The sequence below is a fragment of the Microtus oregoni genome, unplaced genomic scaffold (assembly GCF_018167655.1).
Source record: "Microtus oregoni isolate MIOR12 unplaced genomic scaffold, Mior012 000830F_ref0000129, whole genome shotgun sequence".
Classification (NCBI taxonomy): Eukaryota; Metazoa; Chordata; class Mammalia; order Rodentia; family Cricetidae; genus Microtus; species Microtus oregoni.
Genome location: NW_024545124.1, coordinates 1 through 21,966, shown reverse-complemented (window position 1 = coordinate 21,966; position 21,966 = coordinate 1). Strand labels below are relative to the sequence as shown.

The window sequence follows — 21,966 nt, the reverse complement described above, 5'->3', positions numbered from 1 at the left end:
TTCATGATATATGTGAAGATCAAGGTTAATTAGAAAGAAAAATGGAGATAAGAGAGATAAATTTTTCAATTGATTCACAGTATGAAGAAACACCCCACCTTATGCTGCTATACTTCTACTGAACAATTTGACATATTGTAACTCATAAATGTATGAAAATACATAATATATGGCAAAATAATCAGACAGGTATAAGTGGAGGAATTCAGTGGAAAGAAGCAAATATTTGGAATCCACGGGCTTGTGTTCATGGCTGGCCTGTGCCTGGAGAGGAAGGCTTTCTTCAGGAATTTTTCTCCATTTTCGCAGTTGAGCAGCAAAACCCACTACCCCAAACTCTTCCATTCTCCTTCAGGGTCTTTGTTTTCTCCACAGAACCTGGTTACATCTGCAAACACAATGTATTTGACTAGTTTCTTACTTACCTTCACTGGCCATAAAAATGCAAGCCCCTAAGCGTGAAATAGCCTTTTCTCTCCTGTGTACTCCTACATCTGAGTATCCAAAAGAGGACTTGGTACATTGTCACCTTTGAGTTTATATTTATTGAGTGAATTAATGAAATAGGCTTTATTATTATAAATTTATTGGAGCTTTGAGGAAACAATTATGCATCTATTTAAACAGTATTAGACAACCAGGTACTAATGAACCCATTTGTGTTATGGTTTAATACATAATTTTGTTCATAACTTGCCTATACATAGGGTAACTGTATGTCCTCGTTTACTCCAGACTGTCCGACTGCATTTTTATAGTCTTAGAATAATTATAAGCATTGCCTTCTTCCACGGAGTCCTGATGGGCAACAAATTGTATGGTCACTGTATCCAAAGACAAACTGTGCCAATGATTGGTCGTTAAGGCAAAGGGATGTGACTCATGCTATATAATAAGAATTTTAACAAGAATATCATTTCTGTGTTTTATAGTAAGATAGAAAGATGTTCTAGTTTGCTTTCTGTTTTTGTGATAAAACACTATGAACAAAAGCAACTGGAAGGAAAGGTTTTATCTAGTTTATAAGTCCTGATCATGGTCCATTATTGTGGGGAAGCTACGGCAAGAACTCAAGGTGAATCCAGAGGCAGGGACTGAAGCAGAGACCGTGGAGAAACATAGGCAGGACAGACTGTGGGTCAAATGTTACGTGACTGGGTTAGTTTCCCGTTCCTTCCACTTGAAGTCTTAACTGGTCACAGGAGATGTTCTCCTCAGGATACGTATCCAATATTGCTAGGAGTCTTAGCTGGGCTCATCCTCATAGATTCCTGGAAAATTTCCTTGCACCAGGCTTCCACCTGACTTGGAAATGTTCCCCGATTTTTCCAGTAGTCTCGTTCAGTACTCTCCCCCTCCGCCCCCCACCCCTCAATCGGATCGTTCATGTTCCTATTCCCCACCCACCCTCAGTCCACTCGTGAAATCTTTCCTATTTCCTCTTACCAGGGAGATCTGCATGTGCCCCCACGAGCCCTCCTTGTTATCTAGTCTCTTTGGGTCTTATGAATTATCATAATTATCATTTATTTTATAGCTAATATCCACTGATGAGTGTGTAAACACCATGTTTGTCTTTCTGGGTCTGGATTGCCTCACTTGAGATGATTTTTTTTTTTTTTAGTTCCATCCATTTGCTTTCTAATTTCCTGTTGCTCTTGCTTTAACAGCTAAGTAATAGTCCATTGTGTAAATGTAAACCTTTTCTTTATGCATTCCTTGGTTGGGAAATGCCACATACAACCTTTGAACAACAGTGCTTTGACACAGGAGACAGCCTGGTGCTGTGTTGGCTAGTGTTGGGACTGCTTGGTACAAGGCTTTCAGAAAGGGTAATACCACTTTCTTTTTGTTTCAAAGGAAACTGTGTTTTTCTAACATACAATATTATTTTAAATATTAAATAACTGGCATAAAGTGGATGAAACCACCAGATTCCCCCTGCACTTAGTAATCTGTTTTTAATTCCATGCATTAGTCACTGTGTTTTGTTAATAAAGGGTATTAAATACAATACCAGGTCAGCAGTATAAATATCTCATTTGCTTTATTTTCAGTATAGGATCCAGAACATAATGGTTAATCAATAAATGTTTTTTAAAACCTCAATTGATGGGGGCATTCAGAGACACTCAAGCAGAGAATAATTTTTAAGATGGTTTGACATAATTTTTGCCAGACTGTTTCAGTGTTCCTGGAGAATCATTAGTTAATAATACATGTCTTTTCTTATCCAGCTTCAACTCCGGAAAACTACTGAATAGCAGTAGCAATGATAATAGATTAAGTAGATGTTTTACTTCCATCATAGGTTAGAACTTAAACTATTGCTGAGATCAACGGCAGTACCTTGCTTAACACAACAGGAAAATAATAAGTCCCAGATACATTAGTTGTCAGGGGCAATACTGAAATCAAAGTCTCTTAATTCCAGTGCCAAAATTATTTTGGCTTTCTCTTTTAATGCCTGTCTGTTTTTAATCACAGTGATGTCATTTGAGAAAATACCAATTGTTTAGTTTTGTCTTCTGTAAGGAGTGAAAAGGTGTAGAATATTCCTTGGGATCCCAGCTGTCTCTCTTCAAATATTTGCTCACTCTTTTCTCATATGAGCGATAAAATTTTTACCAAACTGTACTTTAGAAAGAAAATAATTATTACTGCTAGACTTTGTTTCATTATTGAAATTTTCTAGTGGGAATAAAATTCTAAAAACATTAAATACTTAATTTAATAAAGTTTATTTTATTAGTTTCAATAGCAGACTTAATACTGCTTACTTAAACAAATTACAGAATTTACATTATTCCTTGGGTACTGTATTGGTTTTCAAGTTGTGCTCAATCATTACAAAATTGATTTTCGTATGAACTGCAACTAAAGTTTTCTTTTTCTTATTCCAGTATTCCTGAAACTGAAATTAGCCATTATCAGCTAATTCTCTGTTGTCATCTTTAGTTATTTTGGTTTTGTTAGTAATTCTGGGGGAGAAAAGATGTGTTGCTTCCGTTCACTCACATCTTTTGTAGTCTTATGAGGTGGAAGGATTAGAACAGGTCAGTGAAATTTCCAGGCTTTTCGGGGGAAATGATTGAGGACGGCTGAGGTTCTCCTCTGTCTCATCAAACGGAACCTTTCCTCTCTAGCGGTGTTCTAACCCTGTCACTTTCTAAAAGATCCCAATTGCCCTGAAACTCTGCAGAAATATTAGGAATATAGATCAGAATACCTTTCCATGTATTCTTACCCTATAGATGCTTTAGTTATTTTTTTGCCTCTTTAAACAACATCTTTCCTGAAAGTCGCAGAGGAAGCAGAGTTTGTGGCAGGCCTGTGTCACAAGCAGGAGGACTTGGTTTGAGCTCTAGTGCCCACCACCCATAATCCCAGTGCTGGGTAGTACAGACAGAAGGCTCACTGGGGCTACCCAGCCAGTCAGTATAGCCTACTCAACAAACACCAGCCAATGAGAGATCTCCCCTCAAAGGAGGTAGATGGTGTTTTGGAGGATGATATCTGAGGTCCTCCTCTGGCTTAAACACACATGCACATAAGAAAATAAAGAACAGATAATCAAAAACATGCATATATTTTATAAAAACCTTTGTACACCATTTTTAGTGGCATTACATATGTGCCTCTATGCTTTAAATCATTATTATTACACAAATTGAACACAGATAATTGGGACAATATGAAAACCTAAATTTTATTTAAACTCATTTCTTTACTTATATCTGACTTCTTTCATTTTCTTTAATATGTTTGAGGTCCACCTCCCCATTCCCTCCCTTTCAATTCTTCCCCTATCCTACCTCACTGTTACTTCCTAAATTCATGGTTTACTTTTTTAAACCCACTGAATTTACTTAGTGCTGCCAAGTGAGCATGTATGTATGACCTCTACATACATGGGTCATGAGTAACTCCTTACATAGAAAATGATATATTAAAGAGATAATCCTCGGATAAACACAATCATATTCCTCTTACACATGATTTTCCGTATTTTAAGATAACTATATTTTCTCAGTCATCTCAATGGATAGTGACTTGAAATTCAGACAGGGAAAACATCAAGATAACTCACACACCCTTTCTTCCCCAGTGCTCCATCACCTGCGGCAAAGGGATGCAGTCCCGTGTCATCCAGTGCATGCATAAGATCACAGGGAGACATGGAAATGAATGCTTTTCCTCAGAGAAACCTGCAGCGTACCGGCCGTGCCACCTTCAGCCCTGCAATGAGAAGATAAATGTAAACACAATAACATCCCCAAGACTGGGTAAGCCCATCACAGAGTGGGTGGCTGCCAGAAACATGGAAATCCTTTTAGGTCTTTTATTTCCTTAAAGTTCAGCTGTTATTAAACTGTGCTATTTAACTTGGTTCTAAGTTGGGTCTATTTTAATATACTTAGTCCAAATGATCAAAGATGGGTTTCTGTTTTGTTTTCTGTTTTCACTTTGTTTATTTATTCACTTATGTTTTATTTCCTTTTACATTCGAATCACAGTTCTCCCTCACACTCTTCCTCCCACCCTCCTCACCTCCCACTTTAGCCCACCCCTCATCCACTCCTCCCTTGGGAAGTTAGCAAACGCTGGCTCATTAAGTTGAGGCAGGACCTAGCCCTCGCCCCTGCAATAAGGCTGAGCATATGGCTCTATATGACTCGGCAGGTAAAGGTACCTGCTGCTGAGCCTCATATCTGAGTTAGATATCTAGAGATGGGTTTTTTAACGTTTCATAAAAACTCCTTTCCTTCCGTGAAGTATTTAACTCAAAGCTAAGTCTAGGAAATACTGACGGCACACTACCTGACGTCAACTTTTTTTTTTTTACAATTTTTTTATTGATTTTTATTGAGCTCTACATTTTTCTCTGTTCCCCTCTCTGCTTCTTCCCTCCCCTTCAACCCTTTCCAAGGTCCTCATGCTCCCAATTTACTCAGGAGATCTTGTCTTTTTCTACTTCCCATGTAGATTAGATCTATGTGAGTCTCTATTAGGGTCCTCGTTGTTGTCTAGGTTCTCTGGGTTGTGAGTTGTAGGCTGGTTTTCTTTGCTTTATGTTTAAAAATCACTTATGAGTGAGTACATGTGATAATTGTCTTTCTGGATCTGGGTTACCTCACTCAAAATGAATGAGGTTTTCTAGCTCCATCCATTTTTCCTCCAAAATTCAAGATGTTATTTTTTTCTGCTGTGTAGTACTCCATTGTGTAAATGTACCACATTTTCCTTATCCATTCTTTGGTTGAAGGGCATTTAACTTGTTTCCAGGTTCTGGCTATGACAGACAATGCTGCTATGAACATAGATGAGTACATGTCCTTGTGGCACGGTTGAGCATCCTTTGGATATATGCCCAAAAGTGGTATTACTGAGGTCAGATTTTTTATGTTGCAGCAGAATTTAAGCTTCAGTCTAGTCTCACACTATCAACTATGATGATGTCTGTGGGAAGAGAAAGTTTTGGAATAAACCATAAATTTCTCCATGCCCAATGCCGTCCTTTTTATCTTGGATGCAATTTTTCTTTAAGATAGGCAGAATAAAAGCAGTTTCCTGTTAAAAAAAAAAAAAAAAACAAGCATCTAAGTCTACACAACAAAATGTGAGGTGCTTTTCTTGTCTTTGAGGATAGAAGTATAAATTTATAAGCCCTGGCAATATTTTAACATATTTAACATAATACTTTTTGTGTTTTTTAAAATTTATTTTTAAATTAACATAAAAAGTGACAGGTTTCTTGACATTTTCATTGATACTTAGTTCTGGTTGACCTACCTCCTACTTATCCATTTCTCTGCTGCCAGCACCCACTGCACTCTTCATCCCCATGGCCACTGGTACCCACTGTACCCTCCATTCCCACGGTCACTGGCACCCACCATACCCTTTATCCCCATGACCACCAGTTCCACTGTACCCTTCATCCTCACAGCCTCTAGTACCCACTGTACCCTTCATCCCCAGTATTGCTCTTTCCATTTTCATATCATATGTGCTTTGTTACCCTTCCCATCCTGCTCCCTTACAGCCTCTCTTGTTCCTGTTGGCCTCTATGCACACTTCGCTAACATAGAAATAGACACACACACACACACACACACACACACACACACACACAGAGCAATTAAAACCTAGGAACCACATAGGAGAGAGAACATACAGTATTGGTTACTGACAATCTTTTGTTACTTATATTTTAATGTCATGAAATATTTTTGTAGCTAGTCTGAGTTCTTTAATATAATCTAATTTATAAACAATTTATAATATATGCAGGTAACCTATATTTGCATGGAAAATCTTAATGACTGCATTATCTTTTATATCTGTGGCAATTAGTACCTTTAAAATCACTTCAACCTGGCAACCAGTGGATTGTTTTTTCACCTGTGTGTATAACTTCTGGGAAAACAATTTAAATGATGTCACTATTTAAATAATAGACAAATAAAAGGGGGCAATTTATCATACGTACTTTTATACTGAAAACACAAAATTCAAAGAAATGGGTAAGCTTGTTTTTTTATGGAAACACAACAGTTCTTTTTGAGTCTAATAATTAATGTTTCTTTGAAATAATTAGTTAAAATAAAATAACATTAATCAAGACAAAAGTTAAACAGTTCTAAGTCAGATACCTCAAATGCATGCTTTCAATAAAATGCAACTTTTTCTATCAACCGCATGGAATCTGTGAGGTGTAATTTAGGAGAAAACCATAAAATAAAGGGAGGGGTTTTATTAAAATTACATATCTTTTACTTGTTAGTCTTTGAAGGGTATGTTGGTTTCTCTTTATTGCTGCAGTAAATAATCTAACCAAAAGTAAGTTGGGGAAGAAAGGGGCCATTTATATCTCTATCCATCATGGCCGAAGGAAAGTATGGCAGCTGACCATAAGTTCGGTCAATCACACTTTATGGACACATAGGGAGCAGAGAGAGAAAGTGAGGCCAAACCGTAGAATCTCAAAGCCTGTTCCCGGTGTCTTACTTCCTTCGCCAAGGCTCCATGGCTTAAATGTTCTAGATCCTTCCCATGCAGCACCAACAATTAGAGATCAAAGTGTTGAAATCAATGAGTTGATGGGGGATATTTCTCATTCATACTGTAAGAAAGATGTACCTTAAAACACAAGTACCGTGATGGGGAACTTTAAGTTTTATAACTTTATATTTGACAACTCAAGGCCATCTTTGGTTACATACCGAACTACAGAACAATATGAGCTACAGAGTGATACTGTGTTAAAGAAACAAAAGATTACTTCTATACATGTAGATACAGAAGGGAAGAGAAAATGCTTTTGTTTATTTAATCCTAACTTCTAAAATCTTTGAATAAAAGTTTAAATGACATGGTTGTAGACAATTATAATTTCAACACTCAGACTGAAACCAGAGAGTTTACATACCAAGACCTCATTTAAATAATACATACAGGGGCTGCAGAGATGGATCTGTGGTTAGGAGTTCTTACAGATCTTGCAGGGGCCCCAGGTTTGATTCCCAGCATCCACACTGTGGCTCACAACCATCTGTAACTACAGTCCCAGGGGATCTGATGCCCTCTTTTAATCAGGTCAGGCACTATCTCATGGTATTTGCAGACAAAATTCTTGTATATATATATATATATATATATAACACAAAATAAATAAGTTTTTAAAATGTAAATAATACGTAGATCTACAATAGATATGCTGGTTAATCTCAGTCATCAGCTTGAGATCTAGAATCACATGGGAAGCAAGCCTCATGGAATCCATGATGGAAATTATTTTGACTACGTTATTTGAAACAGAAAGATTCACCCACTGTGAGTAGCACCAATCCCTAGGATGGAATCTTGGACTATATGTTTCCAAGACAAACAGGTGAGCACAAGCGTCTGTCCCTATCTGCTTCTTGGCCTTGAGCCCACACTGTTTCCACTGGAATATTTTTTATCACAGCAACAGGAAAGGTAACTACCACAGATGATCAACAAATGCAACTGAAACTCAAAAGCTCTGCTGCACAGCGGTGAGCAATCTGTTTGCAGTAAGCTTCCACTTTTCCCAGCTGAGAGCATCATATACTCATTCTGCTGGCAGGGTGGGCACTCTTTGTCTTGTATGTTCTGTCAGGCAAGATACACACGTTAAAAAAAATGAGACAAATTAATCCACAAAAAATAGTAAAAATTGTTCCTACTGACGGCACCTAGGAGCCTTCCCAGGGTGAATTCACCTTGTTCTGTTTCCCAGCTGCCCTGACCTTCAAGTGCCTGGGAGACCAGTGGCCAGTGTACTGCAGAGTGATCCGGGAGAAGAACCTGTGCCAGGACATGCGGTGGTACCAGCGCTGCTGTGAGACCTGCCGGGACTTCTATGCCCAGAAGCTGCAACAGAAGAGTTGACCTCTGGCGGGCTGGCCAACTGGCTCGTAGCTTTTTGCTATTACATTATTTATAAATACACACACACTAGCATGTTTTTCAGACCAAATATTATCAGATTACATATAATTTAATCAAATTAATTTATTTGCCTGCCAAACATCTAATGTGGTGTTTGTTTTTGGTTATTCAAACATTTTGATTGTTTTTACTATAAGGTTTCATAAATAATTTTATTTGAATTGAATAAGTTGGGTCTAGTACACTAATAAAAAGAAATGATCATTTTTTTTTCATTTAGGGCTGTCTGAAAGGTGCTATTTTCTCTCCACCAATGCCATTAAGTTATCAGTGTGTACACTACCTTGGCATGATAGCTTAGCTATATGTGCAGAAAATGACCTATTTTCTTGTGTCCTGCTGCAGAACCTGCCCATTTTCTGTAATCCGCAGGAGATGTGTAAACAGAACAAACCTCACAGTCTTGAACAATCTTAAGAGAATGTATTCTGAACTTGATTCAGATTTAGAGGCAAGTATAGGAGACCGTCTACTGTAATGATACTTTTATGCTAATAGTGGAAAAGTCAAGACAGAGACTTGGATCATGTTCGCGAACATGCACTTGAACACAAGTATTGTGACCATGAAGCACTGTAAAGATGTACACTGAATCACCATTGCACTGTTGGTGTGGGTGCAGAGAAACTGTGACAGAAGTGGCAGCATCCTACAAAAACCTGTCTTCTTTTAACATGCCATTAGAGTGTAGCTTTTTAAAAACATTTCCAATAAAGAAAACGTTGGTCCACCTACATCCTTACACCCCGTAGAAGATGTATTGTTGAGCAGACTACTTAGGCTCACCAATCATGTGAGCGAAGGTAGTGAATATTTGTTCTTCTTTTCCCTAGGAATAAGGAAAAGGAAATGAGATTCAAATAATATTTTGATAGTTCCGTTGTATTTTTCCTTTAAAAATAAAAATTATAACTCTCTGAAACATTCAAAAGACATCTTAATTTTTTTCTTGTAATAAAATATTGTAAATGATTCGCACGGTTCTTTTGTTTTTTGTTTTTCTAGCAAAATATGTGAAACTTCGTTTGGGGAGAGAGTTCTTCACAGGGCTGTCCACATCTCCACACTTGGCAGGAAGAGGTGCTATTTGCCTCTGTTCTGAAGAATCTACTGCAGGAAGCAAGCAGAGTGGACCACAGGGAGACAGAGGGTCTCTTTCTGGAGCAAGAGGAACGTGTGTGTATTTGAGACATTAACTGTTCATGTTCCCTAAAACCGAGGTCCCTTTTACAGTGCAGCCCACTGCATGTTCAGAAAATCAGCTGACCCTCTCTATATTACTGTTGATACAAACAAAAACAAACAAAAACCAACAACACAGTTCTCATCTTAAAGGGGATAAGAGATAGCTTATTCCAGATACACATATGAATGGTCAAGGCCTGGGAATACAGATTTCAGTTACCTTAAATTCCATGATCCAATTCAGAAGCAGTTTCATGAAGTTTTTAGTTTCACAAAGAAAGTGACAAGATTCAAAATCAACTAATAGAAGCCTGTAGCCTGAGTAGCAAATCATGCAAACACTTCCATTCATAATAGCCTCAAAAAGTATGTAGGAATAAACCCAATCAAGTGGGTAAAAATCCTCTACAATGAAAACTTAAAATCTCTAAATAAAGAGATTGGAGGAGACACTAGAAACAGAAAGACCTCTCACCCTTCTGGAGTGTCAGGATTAATACTGTGAAAATGTCCATTCTACCAATAGAAATCTACAGATTCATTCACATCCCAATCAAATCCCTAAGGCATTCTTTACATTAACCATAAAATTCATATAGAACCAAAAGTCTCCAGACAGCCAAAGTAACACTGATCAAAAAAGGCAATGCTGGAGGGATCACTGTCCCAGATTTCAAGCTGTATGGCATAGCTAAACTAATATAAAACAGCATGATACTGGAACAGAAACAAGCTTGTAGACTAGAACAAAGTAGAAGACCTACACATGAATACACGTAACTACAGCCACCACATATTTCACAAAATACGCCACAAATACACACTAGAAAATAGCATCTTCAAGACACGATACTGGAAGAACTGGGTGCCTACAGGTATAAGAATGGAACTCTTACATGAGTTCTCAGGACTGGGGAAGCCAGATTCTTTGCCAGATATTGTCTGACTATCATCTAGTCTAAGTGTTTCTTAGAATTCCCATTCCCCTCTATACCCTCATGAGCTGGGCCTCCACCTTGTGTTCCAAGCTCTTCCCTGCTTACAGTTCCAAAGCCTTTCATCTTCCGAGGCAAACCAATTCCGAAGGCCTGAGATCAGGTTGATCGCAACAACAACCTCACATTTGCCACCAATTTTCTGTTAATTACTTGTTCTGTTGCTGTCATAAAATATTAGACTCCACAACAAGAAAGAAAGGGTTTATTTTGTTTCACAGTTTCAGGGTACAGATCATTATGAAGAGACTCTGATGGTGGATGGGAGTTCGAGGCATTTGGTCAGACTGAATTGATTGTCAGGGAGCAGAGAGAGATAAATGACGGTGCTCAATTAATTTTCTTCTTTGCAGTCACCCTGGAATGCCTCACCCACAGTCAAGAGGGGATCTTCCTTTAGTAACTGAATCTAGATCATATCTCATAGGCGTCCCCAAGGGATTGTCTCCTATGGGATTCTGAAGACTGTCAAATTAGCAATCAATATTAACCACCACAAGAGACTTTTAAAATAAAATTATGAAATACATTATCAAGCAGACAAAGGTGAAAATCAAGTTTCAAAGGAGGGAAAGTCATATTTGCTAAGGAGCCTGTAAGGATTTTCTGGAAGGCTCAGTGTCACTCAGATGATTCATAGGCATGCAAGAGGCAGGAAAGAGAAGAGAACTCTTGGATGCGAGCAGAGTGTCAGGTTGGGGTGATGGTGTGAAGAATCAGTAGGTGGGGAGGGGATAGTTTTCCTGTTTACACCATATGGGCTTCGAGAATAGTGGTAAGAAATGCTAAGTGGTGGGTTTCAGGGTAAAGACAGAATATGCGGAAAGACTAAATTAGCAAAGGAAGAGACAGCACACAAACCTCCCGTGTATAGAGCAAGACAGAGAAACCTGGAAGAAGCCTAAGGAGAACCAAATCCTCACTTCACCTATGTCATACTTTGGCTAAGGGAAGGGTCTAATCAAATCTATTTGGATGTAAGTTCTGTGTCTCCGCTTGCCAACACAGAGAGCCAAAGGCAAGTTAGGCTCTTCTCAAAGATGTGTATTTCCCCCCAAGGAATACTCTGGGAAGAGCGGTCTGAGAAACACTTGCTCATTAGATATGTTTTGGCAGCAGCCAGGCTGTATCAAGCACACGATAAGCACATAATAAACTTGGTTCTTGAAACATTAGTGGTTCGATTGTTTTGTTATTAACTCTTGTTGTTAGTGCCTATTGCTTTCTCTAGAAAATAGGTGCTATAACTATGTGTAAGTTATATCAGTCATTATAAACTTCATGTACAAAGTATTCATGTAGAAAATGTCAATTTGTTAATTGAGTTTATGACTCTAAGTGGGTCAGGTTTTTGTCAAATCACATACTCTCGTATTTTTTTTTTCTTTTGCATAAAGAAGGTAAGTGCTCTCCAGTGTCTGGCTTGATTTAAGAACATCCTTATTCTTGTAAGCTATATGGAACCCTTCTGAATGTTTCTATTCCTGAAACATTCTACATGTAACTACACTGCCTCTGGAAGAGAAGCTTTCCTACTACATCAGAAGGGTTCATAGAGTTGGTGAAAAAACAAACAATTGTAGTCTGTTAGAAGCCCTTGATATATATCTACCCTTAACCAGTCTTGCAAGAGGGAATGCTGCTCTCTCCAGATGAAAACCCCATCCTTTCTAGGTGGGGGAGTAGGCCATTTAGAGTGTCCTGTGCATAGAGAGCATGCTTATATTAAATTCATCAGTTGTTGGCTAACCAGGCAGGCCATAAAGTCAGCCTGACCTTGGCTGTCTTAACAACAGATGGGTTCACTTACAACACAGCCCATCCTATGAAGTCAGCAGCCTGGTTACCCTCAGGTTCCAAATGTGCCCTGGGATCGCTGAATTTCACAGGTATTGATATAGCTAGGGGTAGAATCAAAGGACCCTGGATATGGAGGGGTCACGGCAGTGCGTTAGGACCTTACTTACTACCACAATCCACAAGATACATGCCTGCTATTTTCACACTTAGAACAAGCTGCCAAACTCAAACCAGTTAAGTCTACATGAGCTTGAGATTGGGATTCAAAACCTGAGAAGGAATGAGATGGGGCTTATCACCTGAGAAGCTGAGGAAGTAGGGCCAGGGCCAGAGCAGCTGCCTTAATGCAGTAATACAGAAAACAAACTCAGTGGAGCTCTTCCCGGTGATTGTGCTAGGCTGCAAATGATGGGCTTTAATATACAAAGATTATGACTGTGGCAGCTTTAATATACAAAATAGCCTTGGAGGACTCTGAATGGGGGGCGGTAATAAGTGCAACCCATATCTAATTTTCTCAATTTATTAATTTGAATTGATGAACCCTTTTAATGCAATTTAAGCATCATATGCGTGCGTGCATGTGTGTGTTGTAAGGTAGGAAGGAGGGCCCTTTGCTGCTTTCTTGTTTTGTTCCTGTGGACTGACGTGGCCTTTAGAGGGTGGCTTTTGTGTGCAGACAAGAGACCTGGTTTCAAATGCCAGCCAGAGCATCTTCGGGCTCATTAATAATGGAGGCCTCTGACAGGGCCAGCTTCGCTCGCTTTGTTTCCAACGCAGACGAAAGGGGACATGGACCTTTCTGTTTTGCCCAATAACAACCATCCTGACAAATTCCTGCAGCTTGACGTGAAGTCTTTAATGAGGAACTCGACCCTTCTGCAGGCTAGCCTCGCGAGATTTCCCGGTGGAAATTTTCCTGCTCCACAGCACTGGCAAAACCTTGTCTACTCCCAGGTAAGATCTAAGGACATAGGAATACAGGTTTGGAGCTTGTTTCTTTCTCATTATATGAAATTTTCTCATTCGTGTGAAGGAGGCTTGGGGTGGGGGGTGGGGGATACATAGAAGCTGCTTTTCCTCCCCACCTCTTCCTGTAAGCTCTGCGTTAAAGATGTGCAAATTCTCCCACCGGTTCATTCCCCTCCAGTCCCCGCTTCTCAGCTTGTCTTCGTTTCAGATTTGCGTAGGTCTCATTTACTCCTTCCCTCCAGAACAGTTCAGACTAACTGTTTTCAAATAAGATTCGGGGGAAGAAATGCTAAACTCTGTCTGTCGCTGTGATCTATGCCTAAAATATCAAATGCTTGCCGCACAAGGGTGTACCTGCCTCTGAGAAAGCCTGAGTCTTGCCTCAGGGAAAGCCACACTCCATCTTGGAAAGGAAGTGGCTCTCAGCTTAGAGGCGCTTCTTCCACAGGTGTCCGCATGGAGCAGCCATAGGAATAAGCACGCTAATGCAGATTTCGTGGCTCTTGTTCTTTCACAAAAGAATGCGGCTGGTGGGTTCCGTCTGCTGAGATCAACACAAAGGCCCCTGCTGAGGCTAATCAAACAGGGATAATCTTGTTTTAAGATGGAGAAACTGGGGGCGGGGGGGGGGGTTACTACAGGTAGAAAGAGGAAAAAGTATTTTGTTTCAGAAACGACGTGTCTGACCTACAAGCCCCTGTAAGTCCTTAAATCCTTTGGAGAGTTCAAATTCCCTGTACGGAAAGGCTTTTAAAAAAACAGTCGCTTCTCGTGAGTCCTGGTGTACCAGGACTACTTGGTGATGTGTGTGTGTGTGGGCAGGAGCATATGCCATGAGTTCATTCAGAGTCGGATGATTACGTCAATTGCCTCTACTTTATAAACGGTTCCGTTTATTTCCATTATAAATCTTATTTCCATTATAAGTCAATCTGTTATATAACGACTGAATATTGTTGTTGTTTACTTTTAATTTTTGCTTACCACTTTGTAATCCCCCAAAGCCTTGTGGCTTTCCATACACACCCATTTATCACTGTTTTGTGTTTTGCTTGATGAAATGAAATAAATTTCCTCCTTTATTTCATTTTGTACAAGTCACAGAACAAAAGGATTAAAATTATTTCAGAAAATCTTGCCCCTCCTCCCCCACCTCCGTCTCTGCGTAGTACATTGTAAGAACACATAGCCAATCGTTTTTTTTTTTTTTTTTCCCCTGGGTTGTGACACAGCAATTTTGCAGCATCTTTTTCAGTGCTCTGGTTGCTCTGCTGCCGCCATTTGGAATTTCACAACAAAAGCTCAAAAACTGAGGAAATGCAAATTCCTAACAAGCACTTTTTATACAGGCCCTTTTGGCCTAAATCATTATTCCAAGAACAAAGAGGTATGCTTCCTGCAGATGTATCTTTGATAAATTTCATATAAATTAGTTTTTTTTATTTTTTCTTGGGAAAAAAATTTTCCGCTTCCTCCCATCCTCCCATTTCCCTCCCCTTCCTCCCACTCCACTCCCCCTCCCCCCACTCCTTTCCCCCTCCCTCTCCAGACCGAAGAGCAGTCAGGTGGAAAGTCCAAAGTCCTCCCCTCTCCATCTAGGTCTAGGAAGGTGAGCATCCAAACTGGCTAGGCTCCCACAAAGCCAGAACATGAAGTAGGATCAAAACCCAGTGCCATTGTCTTTGGCTTCTCATCAGTCCTCATTGTTCAGAGAGTCCGGTTTTATCCCATGCTTTTTCAGTTCCAGTCCAGCTGGCCTTGGTGAGCTCCCAATAGATCAGCCCCTCTGCCTCAGTGGGTAGGTGCACCCCTCATGGTCCCGACTTCCTTGCTCATGTTCTCCCTCCTTCTGCTCCTCATTGGGACCTTGGGAGCTTATCCCAGTGCTCCAATATGGGTCTCTGTCTCTATCTCCATCCATCGCCCGATGAAGGTTCTATGGTGATATGCAAGATATTCATCAGTGTGGTTATAGGATCCTGAAATAAAATGACAAGTAACTTAGGGATGGGTAATTTACTACCGAAGTAATGGATAATGGGAAGGAATGTTAGACAAGTGTGTTCTGGAAATGAGGTAGGTGTGCTTCGGACAATGAGCAATGACACCTGGTCTTCACAGTCATCTGTAAAGTGCGTGAGTGAACTTAAAAATCAAGACTGACGTACTTATGGAGTAAAAAGTAGATAAATATGAAGAAATGGGAGCATGAAATTTTGAAATTCTTAGAATGATACTTAAAAATCTTCAGAAATATACCAAGACTGTTGAATGTGGTGTTAAGCATGTCTGAAGAGGGAGTTATCAAATATGTCTTAATTAAGTTCCTCACTGGGTGGTGGTTTAAGCAAATAGATTATGCAAACATGGTTGCCATGTATGAAATTCTCAAACTTTTTTGTAATTAAAAATTTAGGTTTGATCCACAGGTATCCAGTATGATCTCCTGAAAAATTAATACAACCCTCATTTTCATTTCTTAAGAAGTGAGAACAAAAGCTGGGAGGTAGTAGCGCACGCCTTTAATCCCAGCACTCAGGAGGCAGAGACAGGCAGATCTTTGTGAGTTTGAGGCCAGCCTGGTCTACAAGAGCTAGTTCCAGGACAGCTTAGGACTGTTTTACATGGAGAAATCCTGTCTCAAAAGACAAAACAAAAACTAAATAAACAAGCAACAACAACAAAAAAATGAAAACAAATAATGTATAAGGAAAAGTCAGTGGGGTCTGGTTCCTATAACAGTTTAAGAAGTGGAAACAGAAACACCTGGCTGTAATTCAGTTGATAGACAATGTACCTGCCTGACATGATGGGAGCCCTGGTTCTTATCCTGAGCACAGCAGAAAACATGTACAGTGTGCACCTAGAATCCCAGAACTCAGTCGGCAGGATCAAGAGCATCAGGAATTTAGGGTTCGGTTATATAAAGAGTTGGAGGCCAACCCGGGCTACCTGCACTTTTGTCTCCATTTTGGTTTTTTGTTGTTGTGATGTTTGCCTGTTTGTTTGTTTTTTTTTAATTTAAAAAAGGGGAAAAATGGTATTGAATTTTGAAAAATAACAGATGATATTGTTCCTTCCAATGTTGCTCGGTTTGGTGTTAAGGCAGGATTTTATGTAGCCTAGGCTGGCCTCAAGTTCAGTCTGTGGTCTAAGGCGATGTGGTAAACCTGGGATCTTCAAGCCCTGAGGGTTGAAATTGCAGGTGTGTACTACAACACCTGGTTATTGATGTTCTGTGTATCAAATTCAAGGTTTGTGCATGCGAGGCAAACATTCTACCAATGCACAAGCAAGCGCGCTTGCACACACACACACACACACACACACACACCTTTTTAAATTAAAGGATAAAATGTTTAAAGGCATCGTATTGGGAGTTGTTTTTCCTGGTGAGCAGCTGACGTTCTTGGTCTGTTCACGTGAGCTTTACTTCTTCCTGACTCCTTTCACGTTGGTTTCAGAACCCTGGGGCTTCTCAGAGGAGATCTGTGAGCTGGAGTGAAAAGCCAGTGGTGAGGACTGAGCCTCTTTATTCCTAGTCAAGCTCATTCACTGGTCTCATGTCTTAATCTGCATTCTTCACTGCTTTTCTGTCCCACACCACTGTTTTTTTGCTAAATATCAATATTCCATGTGTGCCTTTCTTTGTCTTCATTTATGTTCATGCATGGGTATATCTGCTTGTATGTATGTGGGTTTATTTCTATGTATGTGTGTGTGTATGTGTGTGTCTGTGCATTTGTATGTATGTGTCTGCTTGCATGTATATAGGTGTGTGTGCATTTGTACATATGTGTATGCTTGCATGTATGTAGGTGTATGTCCATGCGTTTATGAGTTTATGTATGTATATCTGTGCCTGTATATAAATGTGTATGTGTGTATGTTTGTACATGTATTCTGTGTATGTGTGAAAAGTGTGTGTGCATGCATTTGTGCTTCAGCCTATCATTTTTGTAACACTACATTTTAACACTCGCTGTGTCACCATTTAACATATTTCCATGGTTTTTATTGAAAACGTAGTCCAAATGATTACAGAATTTGTATTTGGGATGTGTTTTTGATGGTTTTTGATTATTAACTCAGTTGTATGTGTACTTCCCTTTAGAATCATTTACACTATCAGTGTTTTGAAAATGTTCAGAAAATAGAGTGTTTCTAACTATGGATGCCAATTGATTGGATTTGTTAATTTTATTGTACAAATTGTCTTATCTTTGGGAAACTTTTGTATGAATATATGTAATTTTAATGATTACTTTAAATTTTATTACAATCATTTTGTAGCATATATAAATTTTATAGTTATTATTATACTTTGCTGATGGTGTTACTTTTATTCAAAATCTTTGTAGCTATCAAAGCTTCTTGCCTTAAGACTATTTTGTTTGATATATTATATTGTAATTATATACAATATATATACTATTTTTCTGTAGTGGTTAGCTATGTTGTATCATAGAAACAAACATATTCAAATCTAATAAGGAATTAATACATCTGCACCCTTGAGATGTTGATGCTATGCACATGCTGAGAAGCCTACCTTAAAGGAGAATTCACATTCTTTTTCTGGAGGTTCTTTCTACAATATCAGAATCTGCATTATGCCTGCAGACCAAGAAGACAGAAAGGAAGACACATGTACTGTTGGGGAGGTTAGTAGCCAAGCTTGAGTTTCAACCCCATTGTTGTGTGTCGTTGAAGAGGAAATGGATTTGTCGTGTGTTTAGCCATGTGCTACTTCATTTTCATCTTTTAAAATAGATACTGTGTTTAAGTTACATACATCAAATATATAATATATAATCTAATATATATGTGTATATATACATACAGATATACTTGCACACCCCACACAACTGACAGCCAAGATCGTCTATCAGATAGAAGAGTCTGTCTCATCACCACACTTAGGAGCAGGGCCTGCAAGCCATCCCAATCCTACAAATTCCCCTTTCAAGAGATAGGATTATTATCCTACGCTAATTTTTCCCTTTCTGAGCAGTGGAGAAGTCATATTCCAAACTCCTGTAATCTCTCCAGGAGTGCTTGTGCAGACTCCTTCCCTGGAGGTGAGGCAGGAACACTCCATTTCTCTGTGAGGACCCACTACCCTTGCTCTGCACAGCCTTATGCTCCAGGCTCTTGGGATGGTCCCAGGGCTTTCTTCCACTCTTATTCATAGGAATTTAGAGACATATACTTACTATTATTTTCCCAATCTTGGATCTGTTGTTTTGGTAGTTATTCTCAGTTTTTATGTCTAAATGACTGGAAATGCAGATGGTAGGGTTGGCCCAGAATACCCACATGATTTTATTTTATTTTAAAGACTCTAGTTTTCATCTTGTAATGTCTTCAGTTTATTTCCTATGCAATTTATTGAGCAATTTGCTAATATAATTCTCTTTGTTTAGCCTCAGACAGTTCTTTCTGACATAAAATGCCCCTATAGGTCCCTTAAAGCATGGGGCTCAAACTCGCCTTTGGATCTTGCTTTCCTGTTTCCACTTCTCCAATTTCTGGCTTACTGACCACCAACCCTGAGGTGTATAAAACTAGGCCTTCAACAGAATCTTTGTCTTCAGTTACTTCATACAGCTGAGACATTTTCCTCATCTTTCTGTTTTTGTTCTTTTTTGGTAAGTAGTTTTACATCTCAGTAATTGGGGTGTGCCACACCTTAGGACCCTCCCTGCATACTTTGAACCATCTTCTTGAATTCCCTGACTCCACTCATAAAACAAATGTTCTGACAAGGTATATGACTGTACAGTTTCAGACTTGCCCCAAGTTAGTGATGATTATCTCTCAAGTTACCAGACTAACATTTCTACCAAATGATTTCCGCTGCCGAGAACTGTCTTCAGGCTTCTAGTATTGGGGGGCTGGGGAAATGGCCCGGATGGGGAAGTGCCCACTATGCAAACTTGATGCTCTGGATTCAGATCACTAGCATCCACATGAAAAGCTGAGCTTAGGGGGCATGTTCCCACAATTCCAGTGCTTGGATGAGGTGGTGTTGGCACTGATGGATCCCTCGATCTTACAAGCAGCCAGTTCAGTTAGATCAGTGAGTTCAAGCTCACTAAAGGACCTTGTCTTCTTGTCTCAGGGCTGGAGAGATGACGCAGAGGTTAAGAGCATTGGCTGCTCTTCCAGAGGTCCTGAGTTCAATTCCCAGCAACCACATGGTGGCTCATCTGCCATGAGATCTAGTACCCTCTTCTGGTGTGCAAGCATACATGCAGGCAGAACACTGTATACCTAATAAATAATAAATATCTCAAAAAATACGGAGCAGGGTGGTTCAGGAAGATACCCAATGTCAACCTCTGGTGTCCACTCATTCACATATGTGAACTTGCATGTATACTCACAAGTACATGTACACCAAGAAACATGTACATACACTACACACATACAAAACAAGTAAGAATAAGGCTTTTAGTATTTCTTCCCGGATCTGGTGTGCTGCAGCAGTGCGGTACAACAGCCACTTTCCAGATACTCTTCAGCATTGGAGAGGGAGGTAACTGCTCACCACTGTGACCAGTGGCAAAATGACAGTGTTTGCCAATCATGAGAAGTCCTAGGAACAGCGGATGGACTGGGGTGAGGGGTGCTTCTCTTTTCCAAGCAGTGGCCAGGGTTTCCAATTGTTTGTTGTAGGTTCTACCATCTCAGACATCTCAGATCCTGATCTAGAGTGTCAAACCAACAAACAAAACAATGACAGAAATCATATGGAAGAGTTTGGGAACAGCTTGGATCCGATCTCAAATCACTTCTGCTACACTTTCTTGGTTTTAAAAAGCTTGACTCCAAACTAATTAATTTCAGAGCAGATGAAAGAAGCTGGACCCTGTGTATGCTCAACCAAGGAAAGCCACCTGGTTTACCCAGTCAGTCACCATGCCTGGGTCTCTGTGTGCATATCCACCTCCTGGAACTTATGCTCTTTAATCTTTCCTACTTCCCGAGTTCTTAAAGTTGAGGCATTAAATACTGAATAGTTGAATTTGCATTTTGACGTCTGATCTGCCTGTCTCACTCTCTGAACTAGAAAATTAAGCCTCCTTCTGTTTAGTATGCTTACTACTGACTTACTCTGTGTGTCCTTGAGATAACCTCCATTTTATACCCTCATCCTCCTAGAGCTTGGTCAACTTGCCTTTATTGTTTTTTACTGCCCTGGTAATTTGGAGATAAATAAATTTCTCTAATAATTTGGAGATAAATAAATTTCTCTAATTTCAACAACATCTCCATCTTTTCCCTGCAATTGGTTCTTAGTTGCTTGATTAAAAACACCTGTGCCAAACTTTTTACCTTCTAATTCTTTAGTTTACTTTAAACTCAGATTATCTTATTTCCATCTCATCAATTTCTGTTTATTTTCCAAAATCTCTTTGTCTCAGTCTCCCTGCCTACCTCCAGTTTCACTCCCTCTTGCTGTATGATTTTAAAGGTTCTTATTCTAATGGCCTGTCTGCTGCTAACCTTTAGCGTTTGTTTGCCTGAATATGTCTTCTATTCCTTTTTCATTAAGTGGTATTTTACTCGCTCATTAAAGTATTAGAATTAAAATAAATGGACAAAGTTTGGCTTAATAGCGAGAGTCTAGTTAAACTTTGAACTGTTACTTCAAATGAGTAGTTCAAATGGAATTTATTTTATAGTTCACATTGTTTTTTTATTTTTTTAATATTTAGTTATTATGTATAAAATAGTCTGTCTGTGTGTCTACCTGTAGGCCAGAAGAGGGCACCAGGCCTCATTACAGATGGTTATGAGCCACCATGTGGTTGCTGGGAATTGAACTCAAGAACCTTTGGAAGAGCAGGCAATGCTCTTAACCACTGAGCCATCTCTCCAGTCCCAGCTCACTTTGTTAAAATCACAGAAATGCTACTGAATTTTCTTCTCAGTATTTCGCCTAAGGTGCAACATGCAAAGTTGGACTTTGTATATTGTATCGGCGTAAATAAATGCAATGCAGATACTAAACAATATTCACACTTTAATGATAAACTTACAGAACCAAAGTTCCCGCGTGGCACTGGAGGTAGGAAGGAAAAAGGGCCTCTCCGCCTCTCTGCGTGCCCATTTATTGGCAGGCATTCGCCCGAGGCAAACCCCGCCCCCTAAAGGGGCTGTCTTAACCCTACAGTATATGCTCTTTATTTTCTTAAATCTATTTGGAAAAAAAATAGTAAAATACAAATAAATCACAACTTTTTTTAAATATATAAACTGCTGTTTGAACCTAGAGATTCACTCTTGCTAGGTAAGCATTCTGCCATTGAACTATAGATCCAGACCCAAGATCTCCCGTAATCTAAGCATGTGCTCAGTGCCTGAATCATGTTCCCAGTTATCCTATCAATTTCTTTTTGTGTTATCTAATTAATTTGTAAATTATAAAATATAACTGATTTCTTCACACTAGTAACAAAGCATGATAAATAAGCTTCCCTTCCCTTCATAGATAAGAATGATGTGCAGATCGGAGACAAAAAGCGTA

General features: G+C 39.4%; 1 protein-coding gene across 1 annotated transcript; it reads left to right on the top strand.

Moving 5' to 3' along the window:
- Positions 1 to 13,117: 13,117 nt before the first annotated feature.
- LOC121445806 (major intrinsically disordered NOTCH2-binding receptor 1-like homolog) lies at positions 13,118 to 18,094 on the top strand (the record flags this gene model as incomplete). The annotated part of the gene is made up of 3 exons (XM_041647936.1): positions 13,118 to 13,415; positions 16,895 to 16,945; positions 18,034 to 18,094. Coding segments are annotated over exons 1-3 (277 nt in total), but the record flags the coding sequence as incomplete, so codon positions are not given.
- Positions 18,095 to 21,966: the final 3,872 nt, after the last annotated feature.